Consider the following 20963-nt stretch of genomic DNA (forward strand, 5'->3'; position numbering starts at 1 on the left):
TTTGGCTGTAGTACAGTGGAAACCTCTACACTGGTAATTTGAATGACTTCTGTTCCAAAGTATTGACTTCATAAGAGCATATACGTTCATGTATCAATCACACACACTGATTTGTCCCCTTCCCCACTCCTGGTATTTAGGGTGCAAGATTACAGAAATGGTTTAAAAAGTCAAATTTAACCAAAAATACCTCTGTGAACTTTCAAATGAGTATTTGTGGATTTTGTTTTGGATTCCAAGATGTAGTCAATTAGGAAAATATAGTAGGTGTGCATTTATTTTTTTAGTTCATTATTAAAACTCCGCTGATAGCAATGTGTTGCGAGGGGCCGGGTGATCTGGTTTGTTTGTGAGACTAGGTTTAACCACTGCCCATGTATAAAACACACTACATGTGTTTCTAGAAACTGCTGCTTTGAAAATGGGAATATTCAGTTTCTCCTGAATCTTTAGATAGCACTGCCTATAAGCAGTAATAAAGGTGAGGCAATATCATGGTCTTGTAGCTTACTAACAATATCTTGACCCTGAACAGGCTACTGGTTTTTTTGTTGTTTTTTTACAGAACAATGTGGACTGTGCTGTATAGAAATAGTACCTCTCCCTACTTTTTCCAGCAGGCTCCTGCAATAATCATGTGAGCTGATGAACATTATAGAACATTAGTTTTACTGTAGCCCTTGGGAAGATCATAACTTGTGCAAAATTGAATCAAAAATGTGCCTTTAACTGAGTACATAAGAACATAAGAAATAGGAGCAGGAGTAGGCCAATCGGCCCCTCGAGCCTGCTCTGCCAATCAATAAGATCATGGCTGATCTGATCCTAACCGCCAATCTACTATCACAGAACCATCTCCTGAATCTAACAGAATTAGACACACGAAATAGGAGCAGGATCAGGCTACACGGCCCCTGGGCCCGCTCTGCTAGTCACAGGGCCATGACTGATCCGAACCTAGACTCATGTCCAAATTCCTGCCCGCTCCCCGTAACCCTGAATTCCCTTTACTTCTAGGAAACTGTCTATTTCTGTTTTAAATTTATGTAATGATGTAGCTTCTACAGCTTTTTGGGGCAGCATATTCCATGGACCTACCACCCTCTGAGTGAAGTAGTTCCTCCTCATCTCAGTTTTGAAAGAGCAGCCCCTTATTCTAAGACTATGCCCCCTAGTTCTAGTTTCACCCATCATCAGGAACATCCTCCCCGAATCCACCCGATCCAACCCCTTCACAATCTTATATGTTTCAATAAGATCGCCTCTCATTCTTCTGAGCTCCAATGAGTAGAGTCCCAATCTACTCAACCTCTCCTCATATGTCCATCCCCTCATCCCCGGGATTAACCGAGTGAACCTTTTGTACTGACTCGAGAGCAAGTATGTCTTTTCTTAAGTATGGACACCAAAACTGTACGCAGTATTCCAGGTGCGGTCTCACCAATACCTTGTACAACTGAAGCAATACCTCCCTATTTTTATATTCTATCCCCCTAGCAATGAAAGCCAACATTCCATTGGCCTTCTTAATCACTTGCTGCACCTGCATACTAACCTTTTGAGTTTCGTGCACCAGGACCCCCAGATCCCTTTGTACTTCAGTACTTTCCAGTTTCTTGCCATTAAGATAATGGGCCAGTAATTCGGGTCGGGGGCTTGCCGCGCGTGCAAGGCCCCGATATGCACTTACCCGACGCGCCAGCCGTTGAGCTTCAGGGACGCCTGGAATTGCTGTTTTAAAATGTTGACTCCCGGGCAGCGTCTGACGTCACGCCGCCCAGGAGTGCAGCCAGCGCGAAGCCTGGAGCGCGCTGTGCAAGTGAGACACGCCCCTGGAGGTCTCATTTTAAAAGGACACGCCCCCAATGCTTCTCACAAGCTGCAAAGCATTTTTACATGTAGAGCAGCATTTTCAATAGGTTTTTTGTATTTTTAAGAAGCTTTTGGTAACTTTTATAAACGTTTAAATTATTTTGAAGAATCTGAAGTAGTTTTAAACAGAATTAAAGCGATTTCAGGACTTTTAAAAGCCCTGAAAGCATTTTTTTCATTCCATTTATTTAATTAGCAACGTCGTCGTCGTACGTGTCTTCACACTGTTCCCTTTGGGGAACGGTATGAAGTGGTGGAAGGATTTCTGGCCGTGATTAACGCTCCTTCCGTGACCGTAACCATCTTTGTACCAGCCATTTGGGTGGTTAGTCCTATGGCGGGAGGGTTTTACGGGCTCCCACAACCTATACGAGGGGGGGGGGGGGCCACCCACACCCACGGACGCAAATATCCCACTGGATGTCTACCCAGAATTTAGAGCCGGAGCTCCGACTCCACTTGCCGGGACTGTCTGGAGCGGGGTTCGAAACCCTACACCGTGTGGCCCAGTGGCGGGGATGCTACCGCTACGCCAAAGGCCCACTCAGATTAGTAACGTGAAATGGCTGGAATGAGCACAATTCACGGCATTAAAAGAACTCACAATTGAACTGATGATGACCTCAGCAATCTCCTCAACGAGGTGGAGGCGCAGCGCCTGCTCATCATTGGCAATGAGAAGTCCAAGGCGCCGCAAAAAGGACAGATGATAGCTTGGTCTTTCAAGTGGCAGCATAGGGCTCCAGTCACGGGGAGGGAAAAGGTGCAGGAAATGTAAGGGTGTCATCTTTTGCGCGGAGTGGGCCTTTTGCGTAGCGGTAAGCATCCCCGCCGCTGGGCCAGAAGGAGTAGGGTTTCGAACCCCGCTCCAGCCAGTCCCGGCAAGTGGAGTCGGAGCTCCAACTATAAATTCTGGGTGGACATCCAGCAGGATACTTGCGTCCGCGGGTGTGGGTAGCTCCCCCCCCCCCCCTCGGATGGGTTGTGGGAGCCCGTAAAACCCTCGCGCCATAGGACTAACCACCCTAATGGCTGGTATGAAGATGGTTATGGTCACGGAAGGAGTGTTAACGTGGCCAGAAATCCTTCCACCACTTCATACAGTTCCCGAAAGGGAACAGTGTGAGGATACGTACGACGATGACCTCTTGCACAATGCACCTCCTTGGACCCTCAGTCGCAGATGCGAGGGGGCAAATCGTGCAATTGTTAAATTTTTTATTTTATTGACATGTAAAATGTTGGCCCAGTAATTCCCTTCCAAACGCGCAAGTACGGTCGGGGTACTCACGCGTCTGGCCGGAGGAAATGCCGGTTTTCAGCATGCACAGCGCATGCGGGGAAAACCGGCATTTCCTGTCCTCTGAACGAAGGGGTTCAGAGGCAGAACGCGTGCGACTGTACAGGCAGCGCGTGCGCAGTAAAATTCGCCGGTTTCATTCATGCTTTCAGTGAGGTTAAGTCCTTACAACTTACACATGAAAAAAGCATGAGTACAGTTGCTCCAGAGGCTGCGGAGGAAGATATTTTTTATCGTGGAGCTTCTGAAAGGCAATATTTTTGTTTGGGAAAGGGAGGAAAGTTATTTTAAGAAATGCTGAGGTAAGTTTTAAAGTTTATTTTTGTTTTTTAAAACGGGTTTTCAGTACTGTAGGTAGAAGGATCAATTGTGGCTATGTGAATTGAATTTGCTGTGTTTATTAAATGTAAAAATGACAACATTTTTAAGAAAAAAATATTACTGATGAAAAGTTTCTAAGTAATTATGTATGTATGTCTGTATATATTCCTTTACTTGTGTATGAATGTATGTATTTAATTATGACTTTCAGAGAAAGTAACTTATTGGAAAATCATAATTAAAAACATACATTCATACACAAGTAAAGGAATATAAAACATACATACATATACGTAAAGGAATATATGCAGACATACATACATAATTACTTATTACTGATAAAGTTTCTTTCTTAAAAGTGTTGGAAATGTTACATTACTCATTTTCACATTCAATTCACACAGCCACAATTGCTCCTTCTACCTACAGTACTGAAAACCCGTTTATAAAAAATAAAAAATAAAAATTTAAACTTTAAAACTTACCTCAGCATTTCTTAAAATAACTTTCCTCCCTTTCCCAAACAAAAATATTGCCTTTCAGAAGCTCCACGATAAAATATATCTTCCTCCGCAGCAACTTTACACATGCTTTTTTCAAGTGTAACTTTTAAGGACTTAACCTCACTGAATCCATGAATGAAATCGACGAAGTTCACTGCGCACGCGCTGCCTGTGCAGTCGCATGCGCTGTGCCTCTGAACCCCTTCGTTCAGAGGACTGGAAATGCCGGTTTTCTCCGCATGCGCTGTGCATGCTGAAAACCGGCATTTCCTCCGGCCAGACACGCGAGTACCCCAACCGTACTCACGCGTTTGGAATGGAATTACTGGGCCTATAACTTGCTCTACGATTTTTCCTGCCAAAGTGCATAACCTCACACTTTGTAATGTATCAAATTCTGACAGGGCTAGACAGACTGGATGCAGGGAGGATGTTTCCCCTGGCTGAGGGGCTCTAGAACGAGGGGTCACAGTCTCAGGATACAGGGTAGGACATTTAGGACTGAGATGAGGAGAAATTTCTTCACTCAGAGGGTGGTGAACCTGTGGAATTCTCTACCACAGAAGACTGTGGAGGCCAAGTCATTGAATATATTTAAAGGAGGAGATATAGATTTCTAGAGGCAAAAGGCATCAAGGGGTATGGGGAGAGAGTGGGAATATGGTATTGAGATAGAGGATCAGCCATGATCATATTGAATGGCGGATCAGGCTCAAAGGGCGGAACGGCCGACTCCTCCTATGTTTCTACAACCATACTGAATCTCTCCTCCTCCTCTGCTAGAAATATTTACATAATGCTGTTCAGGAGATTTAAAACAAAACAATTTTATGATGGTAAGGTGCTATAATTGTCTTGTGACTCTAGAGAGAAAAAAAAAAATCCCCTTTGTCCCATTGTTCGACCGGCATAACTTAACCTGAAGCAGCGTTCTAGGTTTACATTTCTATACCACTTCTCTGCACCGCCTCTAGAGCTTGCAAGTCTCCTTTATGCCTCAGTAACTAAACACAAACCCAGTGGACAGTCTAACTGATGTAGCAGATCGTCGTGCCTTCTACTCTGCTTTTAGCAGTATAGTTCAGCGACCAGCGGTTTGGGACTAAATAAGGCGTGGATGTTAATTTCAAGCACTACTGAAAGGGATACTCACCATTTCATGGTCATTGCTACTGGATCTGTGAAGAGGATCTGTGAAACACAGCGGGAGCCTATGTCGAGCCGTCAACATTTAAGGAGAAAGGGAGTGCTTGGTCATGGGCATCTCGCCAGGGGTCCCCCTTGGTCTGGAGGAGGAATGGGAGGAGGACATGAGGTTAGGCAGAGCAGCACCAGGAGGGCAAGGGGGTATCCTTTCCCTCTGCCCCTGCTGGTATAGGACATCCCTCCTCCTCTGGACCTCCTCCACCAGGCGCTCCAGTGCTGCAGCCGAGAACCCGTGCGCCCTCTCCCTCGGTACCCTGAGACATCCTGCGACATGCCGCTGTGTGCCTGCTAGAGCGCTCCACACTTGGTGTGTGAAGGCTACATATACTGCTTCATGAAAATTGCATGCTAACCCTGCAGGTGTCTGGTTTAGCACCTCCCAGGCAAATTATGGTAATCAATTAGGACCAAAATTGAATACTAAAACCAGACTTTCCAAACAGGCGTGTCTTATTAGCACTGCACCTGTTTTCAGCCTTTGGCTGAAAATAACCCCCATGAACCTTGAAATGGATCCATGGGTGGTATTTACTTAATGAGAAACATTGGGACTGAGACTGGGGAAGCTCAGCACAGACAGGCTGGATCATATATTTCAAATTCAGCTGCAAGAAATATTTCTCCACAAGCCAGACATTTTCTTCACTCAAATGTTGGTACTTGCTTATGGAACCTCAATAACATTTGTATCGCACCTGGTTGCAGATTAAGAATTGTATTCTGTATGTGTCGGCGTCATGCATCTCTGCCACTGAGGGCACTTATGTATTCCATTTAGACGTTAAGGCATCTTAACAGTTTATGGTCAGTGTCTCCTTGGTAATGTTAACACATTTGCATACCTTTAATGCAGTATCCCCATCTCTCCATTGTAAATACTGATCTTAAGCTTCGTACTGGAGTTTAGCCATTACAAAAAGACTACACCCAAACTCTAAGCAGCTATAGAATTTAATTTAAAAAAAACTAACTTTTTGCAGTTACGTGCATTATGAAAGACATGCAGCACTATGCCAATGGCAGCTTCTTTTGATGTGGAGTTGCCCGTTGACCCCCCCTTTCATTTTGTGCTGTCAGTGGAGCCATTAGCAGCAGACACAAAAGGACCTGCATTGAAACAGAAATCTACAAATATCCCTGTATTGACGAGATGGCTGTTTCTCGAGATTCCAGGAGTTCCGGACAAGAGAATACGTTCAGGATGCCAAATAAACTGAATTGTTTGGCCCTGGCCAATGGATTAACCTTCCTACAATACATCCTGTGGAGCAGAAGTAAACTGTCCCCTTTATTGAATAGAGACAGAAATGGACTTGGTGCACTAGAGCTCCCCCTTTAGGAAGGATGAAGCTGTGCTATAACTGTCCTATAATAGGACCAGTTCTAGCCAAGCAGTGGTCTGTGGTTTGATTAATGCTGGTGCGACATGTAAATATTCCCCTTAATGTCAATCTCCTCTGTGACTCTTTAAAATCTCTCTCAAGGTAAAGCAGAATGGAGAGTGGGAGTAAAGGGCAAGTCAAGGTGGCAGGTTACTGAGCAGCAAAGACCTGCGTAAGGAGAGAGGGACACCACATAATGTGAACAGACGACAAGTATGAATGAGATTTTCATATTTTGTTTATTTAAAGTCACAGAACATTATTTCTCATACATCTAACAACCAATTCACAGCAGCACTGGCCAGGATGCATGGTGAGGGGACCAGTAGAATGAGCAAAAAAAAAAATACAAAATTGGGTGGAGGAATTTAAATTCAAATTGTTCCCATATCCTTACCAAAACAGAAGCTGGTTGTTAAGATACCCCACTTACAGATCATTTACTTGCAATATAGACAGTATCAGTTGTAGGTAAAGATAATTAAAATATTTACACATTTACATCTTAAAAGTTACAATAACTAATTACAAACCAGAGCGAGAGAGAGAGAGTGGGCAGTTTCACAGTAGCTTTAGACACTGAATATTAAAGCTGTCTCCTTCACGACAGGCCACCGACTCCAGCAAGCTCTGCTTTTTCTGCATGCTGCGAGATGATTCAAGCTCATACATAGTGGTCAGGTTAAAAAGAACACTTTCGTGCAGGTAGTGTTTGGGATCCTGCTGTACAAGTCCTTCCAGCTGCCTGAGGGAGTCCTTCAGTTTGCCCAAGTACAGCAAGCATACGGCTGCATTATTATTCGCCTAAAGGAGGAAGAACACGTGAAATGGCAGAACCATGTCTGATGATCGATTTAATTAGCACAGCTGCAGTGGTGTGCCGCAGCCAACCGCTACACATAATCGCTCTACTGTTTTTAGCCTAACAATCATTTTGTTAAAATGCTGTTATTTTATTTTCATAGCTATTTCAGAACAGATCGAAGCCTTTCAGTCCAATACATCTGTGCGCTCCATGAGACCCCTTTCTAATGCCAGGCCCCTGCTTTTTCCATGTTCCCTTTAATATTTTTCAACGGTTTAACTCTCCTTAAATTTTCTCGGCTTCAATAGCCACTTCCAGTAATTAATGTCATATTCCAATAACCCTTTGCGTGGAAAAAAATCTTGTAACCTATTTATGCTTCCGAACCAATCCTGCAATCTCGAAATTATGAATGCATCAGAAAATAGATTCCAAAGGTGACAAAAATGTACGAGACAGCATAGATGGTTTACAGCCACAGACTGACAACATTTCTTACAAAATACATGAGGAGGAGGAGGAGTTTGTGGAGTCTGGGCATGAAAGTGAACATAAAAGGGAATCCAAAAGTCCTCTATAGGCATATATAGTAAACGGGTAGTAAGAGGAGGGGTGGGGCCGATTAGGGACCAAAAAAAGAGAGACCTACGCATGGAGGCAGAGGGCATAGCCGAGGTACTAAATGAGTACTTTGCATCCGTCTTTACCAAGGAAGAAGATGCTGCCAAAGTCATAGTGAAAGATGAGGTAGTTGAGATAGAGGATGGGATAAAAATTGATAAAGAGGTACTAGAAAGGCTGGCTGTATTTAAAGTAGAGAAGTCACCAGGACCGGATGGGATGCATCCTTGGATGCTGAGGGAAATAAAAGGTGGAAATTGCAGAGGTACTGGCCATAATCTTCCAATCCTCCTTGAATACGGGGATGAAAACTGGATAATTGCAAATGTTACACCATTGTTCAAAGAAGGGTGCGAGGATAAACCCAGCACCTACAGGTCAGTCAACTTGCCAGCAAAGTTGAAGCCCATGGAATAAAAGGGATAGTGGCAGCATGGATACGGAATTGGCTAAGTGATAGGAAACAGAGAGTAGTGGTGAACGGTTGTTTTTCGGACTGGAGGAAGGTGTACTGTGGTGTTCCCCAGGGGTCAGTACCAGGACCACTGCTTTTCTTGATATATATTAATGACTTAGACATGGGTGTACAGGGCACAATTTCAAAATTTGCAGATGACACAAAACTTGGAAGCATAGTCACCAGTGAGGAGGATAGTGATGGACTTCAAGAGGACATAGACAGGCTGGTGGAATGGGCGGACACGTGGCAGATGAAATTTAACGCAGAAAAGTGCAAAGTGATACATTTTGGTAGGAAGACCGAGAGGCAGCAATATAAACTAAAGGGTACAATTCTAAAGGGGGTGTAGGAAGAGAGACAGCTGGAGGTTTATGTGCACAAATCGTTGAAGGTGGCAGGGCAGGTTGAGAAAGCGGTTAAAAAAGCATCCTGGGCTTTATAAATAGAGGCAGAGAGTAGAAATTCAAGGAAGTCATGAACCATCTTTATAAAACACTGGCTCGGTTCCAACTGGAGTATTGTGTCCAATTCTGGGCCCCGCACTTTAGGAAGGAGGTGAAGGTCTTAGAGAAGGTGCAGAAAAGATTTACAAGAATGGTTCCAGGGCTGAGGGATTTCAGTTATGTGGATAGACTGGAAAAGCTGGGGTTGTTCTCCTTAGAGCAGAGAAGGTCAAGAGGAGATTTCTTAGAGAGGTTCAAAATCATGAGGGGTCGGGACAGAGTAGAGAGAGAGAAATTGTTCCCATTGGCAGAAGGGTTGAGAACCAGAGGACACAGATTTAAGGTGATTGGCAGAAGAACCAAAGGCGACATGAGGAAAAGCTTTTTTATGCAGCGAGTGGTTAAGATCCAGAATGCACTGCCTGAAAGGGTGGTGGAGGCAGACTCAATCATGGCTTTCAAAGGGAAATTGGCTAAGTATCTGAAGGAAAAAAATTTGCAGGGCTACGGGGAAAGGGCAGGGGAGTGGGACTAGCTGAAGTGCTCTTGCAGAGAGCCGGCACGGGGCTCGACGGGCTGAATGGCCTCCTTCTGTGCTGTAACCATTCTATGATTCTATGGAGCACAAATGGAGTGAGAGTTTACAGAATCACAGAATCCCCACAGTGCAGATAGAGGCCATTTCAGCCCATCGAGCCTGCACCGACACATATCCCACCCGATCACCGTAACCCCTACACCAACACATATCCCACCCTATCCCTGTAACCCCCCTAACACTAAGGGTCGGTAAACAGACCTAAGTCATTAGGAGACCAGAAGATAAACACATGGGTTAAAGGAACATAAATTGGGATATAGGTTTTTTGAGGGCCTGGCACTGTGCTTCACCCAAGGAAGAGGAGGCACACTTGACAATAAATAGAACAATGAAATACCTGTTAAGAAGACGAGAGGCATGTATGGCGAGGTTAAGTAGTATTGGGATAAATGTATAGTCGAATATGAAGGCGCTAGATGGTGAGTGTCTTTTTGGGGGGGGGGGGGGGGGGGGGGGGGGCGCAATTTTAACATGATTGCCTGCCAATGGAACCACAAATATCCAAAATCTTCAGCAGGAATTTTTTATTGAGGTATATTTTTGTTAAATAAAATAACTTAGTGATGGAGAAAAAGGAGGAATAGTTAAAAGCGCACATCACAGAGGATCTAGCATGTCCAGTCATGTAAACACGGCAGACTTGCAGCCGAGTTTCCAGAGCAGGGTATTTTGAGAAAAGCAGCATGAAAGTATTCCCCAATATGGCGAAAATTACAACTGAATACTACTGAACTAGGTCACTACATTCATAAAAATATTAAATGACACACCACAAGACTCTCACTTACCACTGGATTGGTTGGATCTAATTTGGTAACTTCACTGAAGAATTTATGGGCTTCAGCAAAGTTATTCTGACCAAGATGGAGGAATGCCCTAATGCAAGAAATAATACAATATTTTCAGCACCTTTAATGCTGTTTGCAATTAACGATATATAACTAAATTAAAACCAACAAAATCACAAATGTAAATCAAACTAAAATGAAGTACTCAAACATGTTATGCTTAGAATTTAAGATGGCTTCTCTCGGGTGGGACGGGGAGCAGATGCACCTACTCCACGGATTTGCTTTTTGTTATACAAAGCAAATCATTACTGTTAGAAATTTTCAGTTAATTCCTCAGTCAAAGCCACTTTTCTTTTGAGTGCATGTGCAAGGAATGCTATATAGCACAGCAAAATGTAGCACTCGAACGCATTAAAAATTAAGCACTCTTTGAGGCTTGAAACATGCCAATATTCAGCACCATAAAGGGCTGTAATGCCCGCTGAGTCATGTGATTTACCACTAGCAGTGCCCTGCTGTGCACCGTCATCCCTTAGCTGCCACCACATTTAGCATTTATTTCAGTATAAAAATAGCAAATACACAAGAGTGAGTTAAAGGCTGTGGAGGATGTTTCAAACGGAGAGCACAAAACGTGGTTTAGGAGAAGCTGAATCCCCTGGGATTGGAAGATGTGTATTGGCAGGCAGCCAGAAGTAGTTTAATTTATCAATTTGACCATCAAACCAACCAACATCTCTTATGCAGGCTTTCTGCCCCCCCCCCCCCGGAGAGAGACTTCTTGCTGTTAGACACACATACGCACAAAAGCCTGTTGGTGGTGCTTTCTAAAAACCCGGAGCCGATTCCAGTTTGTGGGAGCACAATGCATTAATTATGCATGAACAGACCAGCATTAATTTCCAGTCACGCTTCCCCCATTCCATGAGGGAAACAGATAGCCTGCTGCTAGACCTCTACCAACATGGTTCAGTAAAAAAAGCTGCTTGAAGACACATTACAGCAGCTTGGGCTGATTGGCTTGGCTTGTCCTTCCTCTGATGAGATTAGGTTGTTCTGTTCAGGGGACTGCAGTTATGGACTGAATTTTTACCACTCTGCAATGAATCGCATTTGAAGCATACCAGCAAATGGCTATCTGTTCTGCCTCTGCGGTGCAGCTTTTACCAACAGTTATTTCAAAAAAAACAAACACATCATCAGTTCTAATTAAAAATTTTTGTTTCAACGTTGAGGATCTTGTTGCAGAAACCAGAGTTTACATCAAATGTTAGTCGCGAGTGTGGGTTAGCAAATGTTGGAAAAACTATAAGCCGCTAAAATTGAAGTACATTAACATTAAAAGATAACTGAAGAAAAGAATCAGAACAGAATAATATAGTCCAGATAAAAACAACAAAATTAACTGCTTCACAGTTCAAATCTGCACCAAAGGACTGGAGTCAAAAATATATAAATTCATTGAAATAATAAAAAAAAATTGGGGAACACAAATTCGATAAGGAAGCAGTTAAGAGACATGTGGAACACAGTAACTGAAAAGTACTAAAACACAAGAATTAGCCACGATCATCTCTATCTCAGGGTCAGGATGCAGGCTCAGTGATGGCAAGACTTGGCCCACAAACTATTAAATCCTACCAAAGACACCGGGGTTGTGTACTATAAAAATAAACTACCCTCTGCCGAGCCAGAGCAGCACTATAATCTTTTCCTCATATTATTGTATGGACAGATTTCTGCATGGCCAGCAGTTTAATGGAACAGTGAGGCTGTCAGCGCTCACCGTTATTAAGGGGTAAATCGGACAGCAACCTCTGGCGTCCGCACACGCGCAGTTAAAACGTGGAAATCAGGAAGTTGCTGTCTGATTTGCCCTGCTCTTCCACAAGCTTTGGTAAACTAGTGCCTCACCAAGAGATTCGGCATTCAGACAACTGTGGTACTTACCCACTAAACACGCCAGAAAGAGGTAGGGCTTGTCCATTCAAACGTAAGTGAATTTAACGGCATGATAAGTCTTAATTACTAACAGACAACCTCTCTGGCACTGAAAATTAACCTTTTATAAGTGTGGCGTATCATTCCTTCAAATTTTAATTATTGTTGGAGATTTAAAAAATATTCAAAATTTAAATAATTTTTGCTTTTTCTTTCTGTCTCTCATCTCTCTCAATCTTATCTTTCATTCTCTCTCTTTATTTCACTTTCTGTACATGATTTTACATTGAATTAACTATTCTAACTTACACTTCCTGGTTTAGACTCTGCATGCCACAGTCAGGATTCTTCAGTCAGATTGGTTGATGCTTTCCCTGTGCACACAGCTCACATAAATTGTGAGTTACGCTATCAGCATCTCTTGTGAAATTGTGAAACAGCTTGCCATACTTCACCACAATCTCCATACTTGACACAAGGGTTTTGACACCATATGAAATTATGGCACCCAGACAATGAACTGGAATTTACACATTTGAATTTGTATTTTGTATGACTTACCTGTTCATCTGAATGATTATATTCTGCTGCAATTCACTTCCTAACTTTGGAGACACTTTCTCAACTTCTTGAAAATATTTCTCGGCTGTTTTGATGTCACCAATCTAGGTACAGGAGGAGAAGTACAATATTGAGGCACCCAAATCAAATCACAAGGTACACACATTGAGGTCATAATCTAGGTAGAACAATTTTGAATTTTTAGTAACAGCAAAAGGCAACTTGGCACAAAAATCCCCTCTCAAAATTGCTTTCAACCCCAGTTGTTAACCAATCTATATTCCTCAATCCCTTCTCTATCCACAAGCCATTCCAACCCACTTATATTATCCACTTCAATGGTTGATCCTGGTAACCTATTACACAAGAGGGGCAAAAGAAACAGTATAAGGTTTCTCTCAGCAACAACAGCATCTTGCATTTATATAGCACCTTTAACATAGTAAAAAATCCCAAGGTGCTTCACAGGAGCGTAATAAAATTAATAATGCATAACTACCATCACAGACAAAAAGAAAACTAGTTGCATTTTTATTAGGTAAAACTGTTTATGCAATGGAAGAAAACTGTGGCAGTGGGAAAATTATATTCTCAATAAGTAGAATAAATGGGCAAATCCAATACAGCATAAAGCTTTCAAAATACCAAAATACCCCACACCCATACAGAGTACAAATGGAAAATGCAACAGCTTTCTACACAGAATGTAGCAGTGGTCTTCTCCGGACTCCCCAAGGGTTCATTTGGTAAAGGGGACGCATAACGGAGTCACAGATCAGAAGATCCCTGGTTTCCATTTTCAGGCCACGACCGCCCTGTTTACGTCAGGCTGCCCAAGTAAAAACGTACCCCGCAATGTTGGAACTCCTGCCAAAATCCAAGATTTACTGTTTAGACTTTGGTGTGGGGGGGCATTGCTAGTGTGAACCCACATATTACTTCATGACAATGGACTATCAATACCATTGCATCTCTATTAAGCTTCAATCTTAGAACCCGGGGGGGGAGGGAGAATTGCGGGGGAGTGGTGGAAGATTCCAACTTCCAACCAAAATGGGTGTGAAGTCGGTGGAATGGCCTCACTGTCCGCTCAAAGCTCGCATCAGGGGGAATGTTTTTCCCTCCTCACCCCACAAAACTAAAAAGGAAAAAAGGGGTTTGGAGCCCTTTTGAGGAAGAGTGCCTTCAAGACCACTGGTTTGGCGGTTCGCCACTCACTACTGGACTGGTCGTGCTCGGCACATGATCCACCCATCTGTACTTCAAAACGGCCACCTTGGTATGCATATGTAAACAGCCTCCCGCCCGAAACAGGCAGACATGTATAAGACTGCCTGAAAATTGCATCAGATGGACATTAAGCATCCAAGGGGCAACCGAGGTTGCTCCCCCCGCTTCCGCTGCCAGCTGCCTGTAGATCAGGCATAAAATGGGTGGTAGTTGAAAAGTTGCCCCTGCTGTCTTAGATCTCCTTTCTTCCCAAAGTTGAATGGCACAGAACATGTTCTGCCCACAGTAACTGTGTGCCTTGTTTCTACAGTTTGCTAGTTTACGACTGCACCACAGGAAAACTAATACAATTTCCATTCTAATTTCAAACTCCAATAATCTAGGTACTTTACCAATGAGCAAGTTATCAAAAATGAACAATTTGATCCAAGTTCAAATTTGTACGGCTACTTTTACATTTCATACTTTTCTCATTCCATGAATCACGACCAACTTAATTTTGCAAAAGACTAGCCTAGATTACTACGTATATAGAAATCTTTAATATAGCTGTGAATCAGTCAGCCTGACATTCACATCAAGTAATCTTAGTCTCCAGCAACCAACTCAATTGCCAGACATAGATACTCCTTTGCATGGGATGTATATTTACATGGGTTGCCTGTGTTGCCAGTTCTAACATCGGAGAAGCGAGGTTAATGAACTTTTGATAATTGTTTGACAAGTACCGATACAAGAGGTGCATAATTACTCAGAACGCCATGATCTGCGACTTATGCCGCAAGTTATCTTGTTTTGTGGCCCGACTGTCCCATTAAATACTTACTCCAGAATTTCCTGGAAGAAGTAATTTGAATATGCTGCAATGAGCACAATGGTGAATCAGGGTCCTCAGAGGCAGCGTAGCCAATGGCTTACCTCACCTGCATCAATGAATCAGATCAACATTGGCATGACCCAGTCATAGGTTTTGAAATTCAGAATCCTTTATGCTGAACTTGATCACTTGCAGAAAAGTGTGTGTTATGGACACATCAGTTGCTGATTTATATATATTTTTTACCATTTATTTAGCAGATGACATTAGTAATTTAAGCTACCTAAAAAGTCTCAGATCAAGCAAATGGGGGGGGGGCGGGCGGGGATGAAGTTGGACCTCGTTCCATGCGTTTCTCGAGTGCGAAATGGGGCAAAAAGGTCCAATTCTGGAAGCTATGGCTGAAATACGCCCCACACCATCATGGCTTGGGCGATATTCAGGCATTCCTGCTAGCTGCCTTAAACAGGCGGTAGGCCCCTTGTATATAATAACGAGGTCTAATGTCTGTTTAAGGACCCCTCTCCGAAACTGGTCAGGAACTGAGCTCCACTCAGGTTTATCCGGTTCCTTTGCAGCCTAACCAGTATCCCTTAAAGGGGCTGCTGGAGACTACCAACGTTAACGGTAACTTTTTAAACTTACCTTAATGTGGAGCAAGGAGGAGTACGAGTGCTCATTCTGACTTCAGGGCACTACTGGGGGCCGCCGTCATTCCACGCTTGCCCCCCCCCCCCCCCCCATTCGACTCACCGTTACAGCAGGCCCAAATTGGTCCAGCAGAAACCATTGAGCTGCCTCGAGACCCCCAACATGCACCCGCAGCTCATCGGAATTACTCAGATGAGGCCAGAGGCTCAATTTCGAACGTGCCTCGGGCTTCTGGTGCGTGCCGAGTGTGTCAACCATTTTGAGCTCGAAAGTGGGCCAAAACTAAATTTCTCCCCCCTACTCTCACTAATGACATGTTCACACACTTCAGTGCCCTGCACCACGGACACAATACACACTAAATCTAACGCACAATGACGAAGAAGTGTTTTGATGGATTTTAGCTAAGAGCAGAGATTTTATTTTACTTTATTTTTAATCAATTATTTTGAACTCATGAATTTAAGTGCATTCACCTGCACCATTATTTTTCAGTCTAAGTGGCTGCGGCGAGAAAACTGGCGTAAATCCAGGAAATTCAAAATTGGCATTGACTTAATTGGTGGGGACCGAGCAACGATGATCAATTTTGCAGTTTCGGTGAGGGTATTGGCGGAGCTGTGCAAAAATCCTATGAAATTCTGGGCCAGTGTTCCTTCAGATACTCATTATGGAGACCAACTGTACACATCACTGAACTTTCATGCTGAAATTCATAGTTTTGTCAGTTATTTTAACAATGCATCACAAACAAAAAGCCAACCGTTAGAAAGCCATCTCGAGGGCAAGAACCCCAAAACACCGTGCATTATTCATAGGATACTAGTGTAAAAGGATAATGAAAATCATAGTTTCTCTTCTCTGCAGGATGTACGTTCTAAAGGATCTGAACACTTTTTTTGCAATAAATCGAGAACCAAGAAATAATGCAAGATAAGGACGGGTGGGGAGCGGAGGAAATCAATGAAATCTGCTCCAAAAGGTACCATGGTCCAACACCAGAAGAATGCTCACTAGCGTGATCTCTATTTCCTACACCAGCCATTCCTATGACTGCTCAGTGTACGATAGCAAAATACTGCGGATGCTGGAAATCCGAAATAACAGAAAATGCTGGAAAAAACTCAGCAGGCCAGGCAACATCCGTGGAGAGAGAAATAGTCTCAACGTTTCAGGTCGAAACCCTTCGTCAGGACTGAAAAACATAGGAACTGACACAGATTAAAAGGCCAGTTTGGGGGCTGGGAAATGGGGATGAGAGATCAGAAGAGAAGTGAAGAGACATTAAGAGGTATTCAAAACCAGACGAGATGGTGATAGGACTAGTGGAGAGACAAGAGCCAGCTCTAGATTAGGTGTGAAATGCGCTGGCAGAATGGGAGACAGCTGCCATGTGGGAGAGAAAAAAGGGGAAGGGCACAAAACAAAGGTGTGGATAAAAAATACATAAAAATGTAATAGGGGCCGAGGTTATGATCTGAAATTGTTGAACTCGATATTGAGTCCGGAAGGCTGTAAAGTGCCTAATCGGAAGATGAGGTGCTGTTCCTCGAGCTTACGCTGGGTTTCCGTGGAACAATGCAAGAGCTCGAGTACAGTGAGGTCTGAGTGGGAATGGGGCGGTGAATTAAAATGACAGGCGACCGGAAGCTCGGGGTCACCCTTACGGACTGAACGGAGGTGTTCCGCAAAGCGGTCACCCAATCTGTGTTTGATCTCCCCAATGTGGCACGGTGGCATAGTGGTTAGCACTGTTGTCTCACAGCGCCAGGGACCCGGGTTCGAATCCGGCCTCGGGCGACTGTCTGTGTGGAGTTTGCACATTCTCCCCGTGTTTGCGTGGGTTTTCTCCGGGTGCTCCGGTTTCCTCCCACAGTCCAAAGATGTGCAGGTTAGGTTGATTGGCTATGATAAATTGACCCTTAAGTGTTAGGGGGATTAAATACGTGGGGTTACGGGGATAGGGTGGGATATGTGTTGGTGTAGGGGTTACGGGGATCGGGTGGGATATGTGTCGGTGCAGGCTCGATGGGCCGAAATGGCCTCTATCTGCACTGTGGGGTTTCTGTGAGTTCTGTGAGAATGTAGAGGAGACCGCATCGTGAGCAGCGAATACAGTATATTAGATTGCAAGAAGTACAAGTAAATCGCTGTTTCACCTGGAAGGGGTGTTTGGGGCCCTGGACAGTGGGAAGGGGGGGGGAGATATAAGGGCAGGTGTTGCATCTCCTGTGCTTGCACGGGAAGGTGCCGTGGGAAGGGGAAGTCAGCGTACGACTACCTGTTTAGTGCAGAATTATATGTAGTTTGGTTCTGTGGCACGGGACTGAAACTTCCCAAACCAGTTCTTGCTTAGAAACTTTACAGCTGTCAGAGAGAGAGATGACTTTCATCATTCAGGGCTAAATTCAAAGCCAAATCTTAGAGGTGAGTCAAGTGTTCCGACTCACTGCGCCTCCAAAAATGTTGCCATAATTGTGTTTTTACCAGTGTTTGCTTCACTGATGCACTGTAGAAATGTTTTTGGGGCTTTTTTGATTTGCTTTGATCTCAGAAATCTGCACCCTAGCCTTTTACAGGGGCAATAATACTAAATTATTTAGTTACAGCTTGCTGCATGGAGATCAATAACTCACACATTCACAGCTGCACGCTGTATAGAGAGTGCTGGCAAACATGAAGCATACGTGGGTGGGAGAAATGCTTCTAGGCATAACAGTCACTTTTCAGCCTGCCTGCTGAAAACAGCACGACAGGTACACACACAGTTTTAAAACATAGCTTTTAGCAACCTCTTCATGAAAATATGTTCATTTTCTATGGTGTAAACTTATTTCCGAATTTCTTTTTTTTTTTAAAGTTACAGTTGTTAAATTAAAATATACACACATACTATAGATAATATATCAGCAAAGATAGCAAGTACACACTTGACTGGTTTCATTTGGAGCAACAGGTGGGTTGTTAAAACATGGTGTGTAATGGTTCACAACCAGAGTACATCATAGAATCATGGAAATTTATGGCACACAAGGAGGCCATTCAGCCCATCGTGTCCGTACCGGCCGAAAGAGCTACCCAGCCTAATCCCACTTTCCAGCTCTTGGTCCATAGCCTGGTAGGTTAGGGCACTTCAAGTGCATGTCCAAGTATTTTTTTAAATGCGATGAGGGTTTCTGCCTCTACCACCTTTTCAGGGAGTGAGTTCCAGACCCTCACCAGGCGCTGGGTTAAAAGAAATTCTCAACTCCCCTCTAACCCTTTTATCAATTACTTTAAATCTCTGCCCCCTGGTTATTGACCTCTCTGCAAAGGGAAATAGGTCCTTCCTAGCCACTCTATCTCAGCCCCTCATAATTTTATGCACCTCCATTAAGTCTCCCCTCAGCCTCCCCTGTTCCAAAGACAACAACCCCAGCCTATCCAATCTTTCCTCGGAGCTAAAGTTCTCCAGTCCTGGAAATAGCCTTGTAAATCTCCTCTGTGCCTTCGCTAGTGCAATCACATCTTTCCTGTAATGTAGTGACCAGAATTGTAAACAGTTTTATACAGTTCAAACATAACCTCCCTGCTCTTATATTCTATGCCTCAGCTAATAAAGGCAAGTATCCCTTATACCTTCTTTACCACCTTATCTACCTCTCCTGCTACCTTCATGGATCTGTGGACATCCACTCCAAGGTCTCTCTGTTTATAACAACATAAGAATTAGGAGCCGGAGTAGGCCATACGGCCCCTCAAACCTGCTCCGCCATTCAATGAGATCATGGCTGATCTTCAACCTCAACTCCACTTTCCTGCCGGATCCCCATATCCCTCGATTCCCCATGAGTCCAAAAATCTCTCTCAGAGCCTTGAATATACTCAGCATCCACAGCCCTTTTGGGTAGAGAAAGGGTAGTTTCACAACCCTCAGTGAAGAAATTCCTCATCTCAGTCTTAAATGGCCAACCCCTTATCCGGAGACTATGCCCCTTAGTTCTAGACTCTCCCCCTAGTTCTAGACTCTCCAGTCAGGGGAAACAACCTCTCTGCAATACCCTGTCAATCCCCCCCTCAGAATCTTATATGTTTCAATGAGATTACATCTCATCCTTCTAAACGCCAGAGTATAGGCCCAATCTATTCAATCTCTCCTCATAGAACAACTCGTTCATCCCGGGGATCAATCTAGTGAATCTTCGTTGCACCGCCTCTAAGGCAAGTATATCCTTTCTCAGATAAGACCATCAAAACTGTACACAGTACTCCAGGTGTGGTCTCACCAAAGCCCTGTACAATTGTAGTAAGACTTCTTTACTCTAACCCACTTCTCAGTATCCTACCATTTATTGTGTATTCTCTTGCCTGGTTAGCCCTCCCCAAATGCATTACCTCACACTTCTCCGGATTGAATTCCATTTGCCACTTTTCTGCCCACCTGACTAGTCCATTGATCTCTTCCTGCATTCTACAGCTTTCTTCCTCACTATCAACCACACAACCAATTTTTGTATTTTTTTATTTTTTATTCGTTGCTGGGATGTGGGCGTCGCTGGCAAACTTATCGATGCCCCCTACATTGAAGTCTAAATCATTGAAATATACCACAAAAAGCAAGGGACCAAGTACTGAGCCCTGCGGAACCCCACCGGAAACAGCCTTCCAGTCACAAAAACACCCACAGACCATTACCCTTCGCTTCCTGCCACTGAGCCAATTTTGGATTCAACTTGCCACTTTCATACATTAATATTTTAAAAAAGCATGATGTGGAAAAGGGCTCAGAGAAACAACTAGAATAACCTTGGTTACAAACAAAGGTTGATCAACTGATCTCCACTGCAAAACGATTTCCTATAATGCTGCAAGGAAAACTAAAAATTTACATTGATACAAAACTCAAATGATATAAAAGGATGTAGTAATATCTACAAATGTAATTCCTGATGCAGTACAGAACCAGAGAAAAACCTTGTACATGGAGCACAAGACCTGCAGTGACCCCTGTTGGAATATTGCCAAGGCACCAAACATGTGACGATAATCTATATCAGCAGCTGAACACTGCAGGAATATCTGTCTTGGGACAGGATAGGAGTCTACTTGTGTTCACAGTGCTCATAATGCACCTAGTGCTATAATCTGGGCTCTATACTCAAATTAGCAAGGTCAGATTTTTTAAAAATTTGTTTATGGGATGCGGGCATCATTGGCAAGGCCAGCATTTATTGCCCATCCCTAACTGCCCTCAAGAAGATGGTGGTGAGCCGCCTTCTTGAAGCGCTGCAGTCCGTGTGAAGGTACTCCCACAGCGCTGTTAGGGAGGGAGTTCCAGGATTTTGACCCAGTGACGATGAAGGATCGGTGATATACTTCTAAGTCAGGATGGTGTGCGACTTGGAGGTGGTGGTGTTCCCATACGCCTGCTGCCCTTGTCCTTCTAGGTGGTAGAGGTCGCGGGTTTGGGAAGTGCTGC

General features: G+C 43.8%; 1 protein-coding gene across 5 annotated transcripts in view; it reads right to left on the reverse strand.

Moving 5' to 3' along the window:
- Positions 1 to 6804: 6804 nt before the first annotated feature.
- The window catches only part of trappc12 (trafficking protein particle complex subunit 12), a 111932-nt gene continuing 97773 nt past the window's right edge, over positions 6805 to 20963 (reverse strand). For 4 of the 5 annotated variants that reach the window (XM_085996402.1, XM_085996403.1, XM_085996405.1 and 1 more), the window contains exons 10-12: positions 12808 to 12911; positions 10303 to 10390; positions 6805 to 7388 (exon numbers count right to left, since the gene is read on the reverse strand). In XM_085996402.1, the coding sequence (XP_085852528.1) occupies positions 7146 to 7388; positions 10303 to 10390; positions 12808 to 12911 (435 nt within the window). In that variant the 3' untranslated portion in view covers positions 6805 to 7145. The remainder of the gene's footprint in view (positions 7389 to 10302; positions 10391 to 12807; positions 12912 to 20963) is intronic. The other variant, XM_085996406.1, reaches the window with a different exon arrangement.

This window comes from Somniosus microcephalus, chromosome 9 (assembly GCF_052327205.1).
Source record: "Somniosus microcephalus isolate GS21.2 chromosome 9, FLI_Smic_1.0, whole genome shotgun sequence".
NCBI lineage: Eukaryota > Metazoa > Chordata > Chondrichthyes > Squaliformes > Somniosidae > Somniosus > Somniosus microcephalus.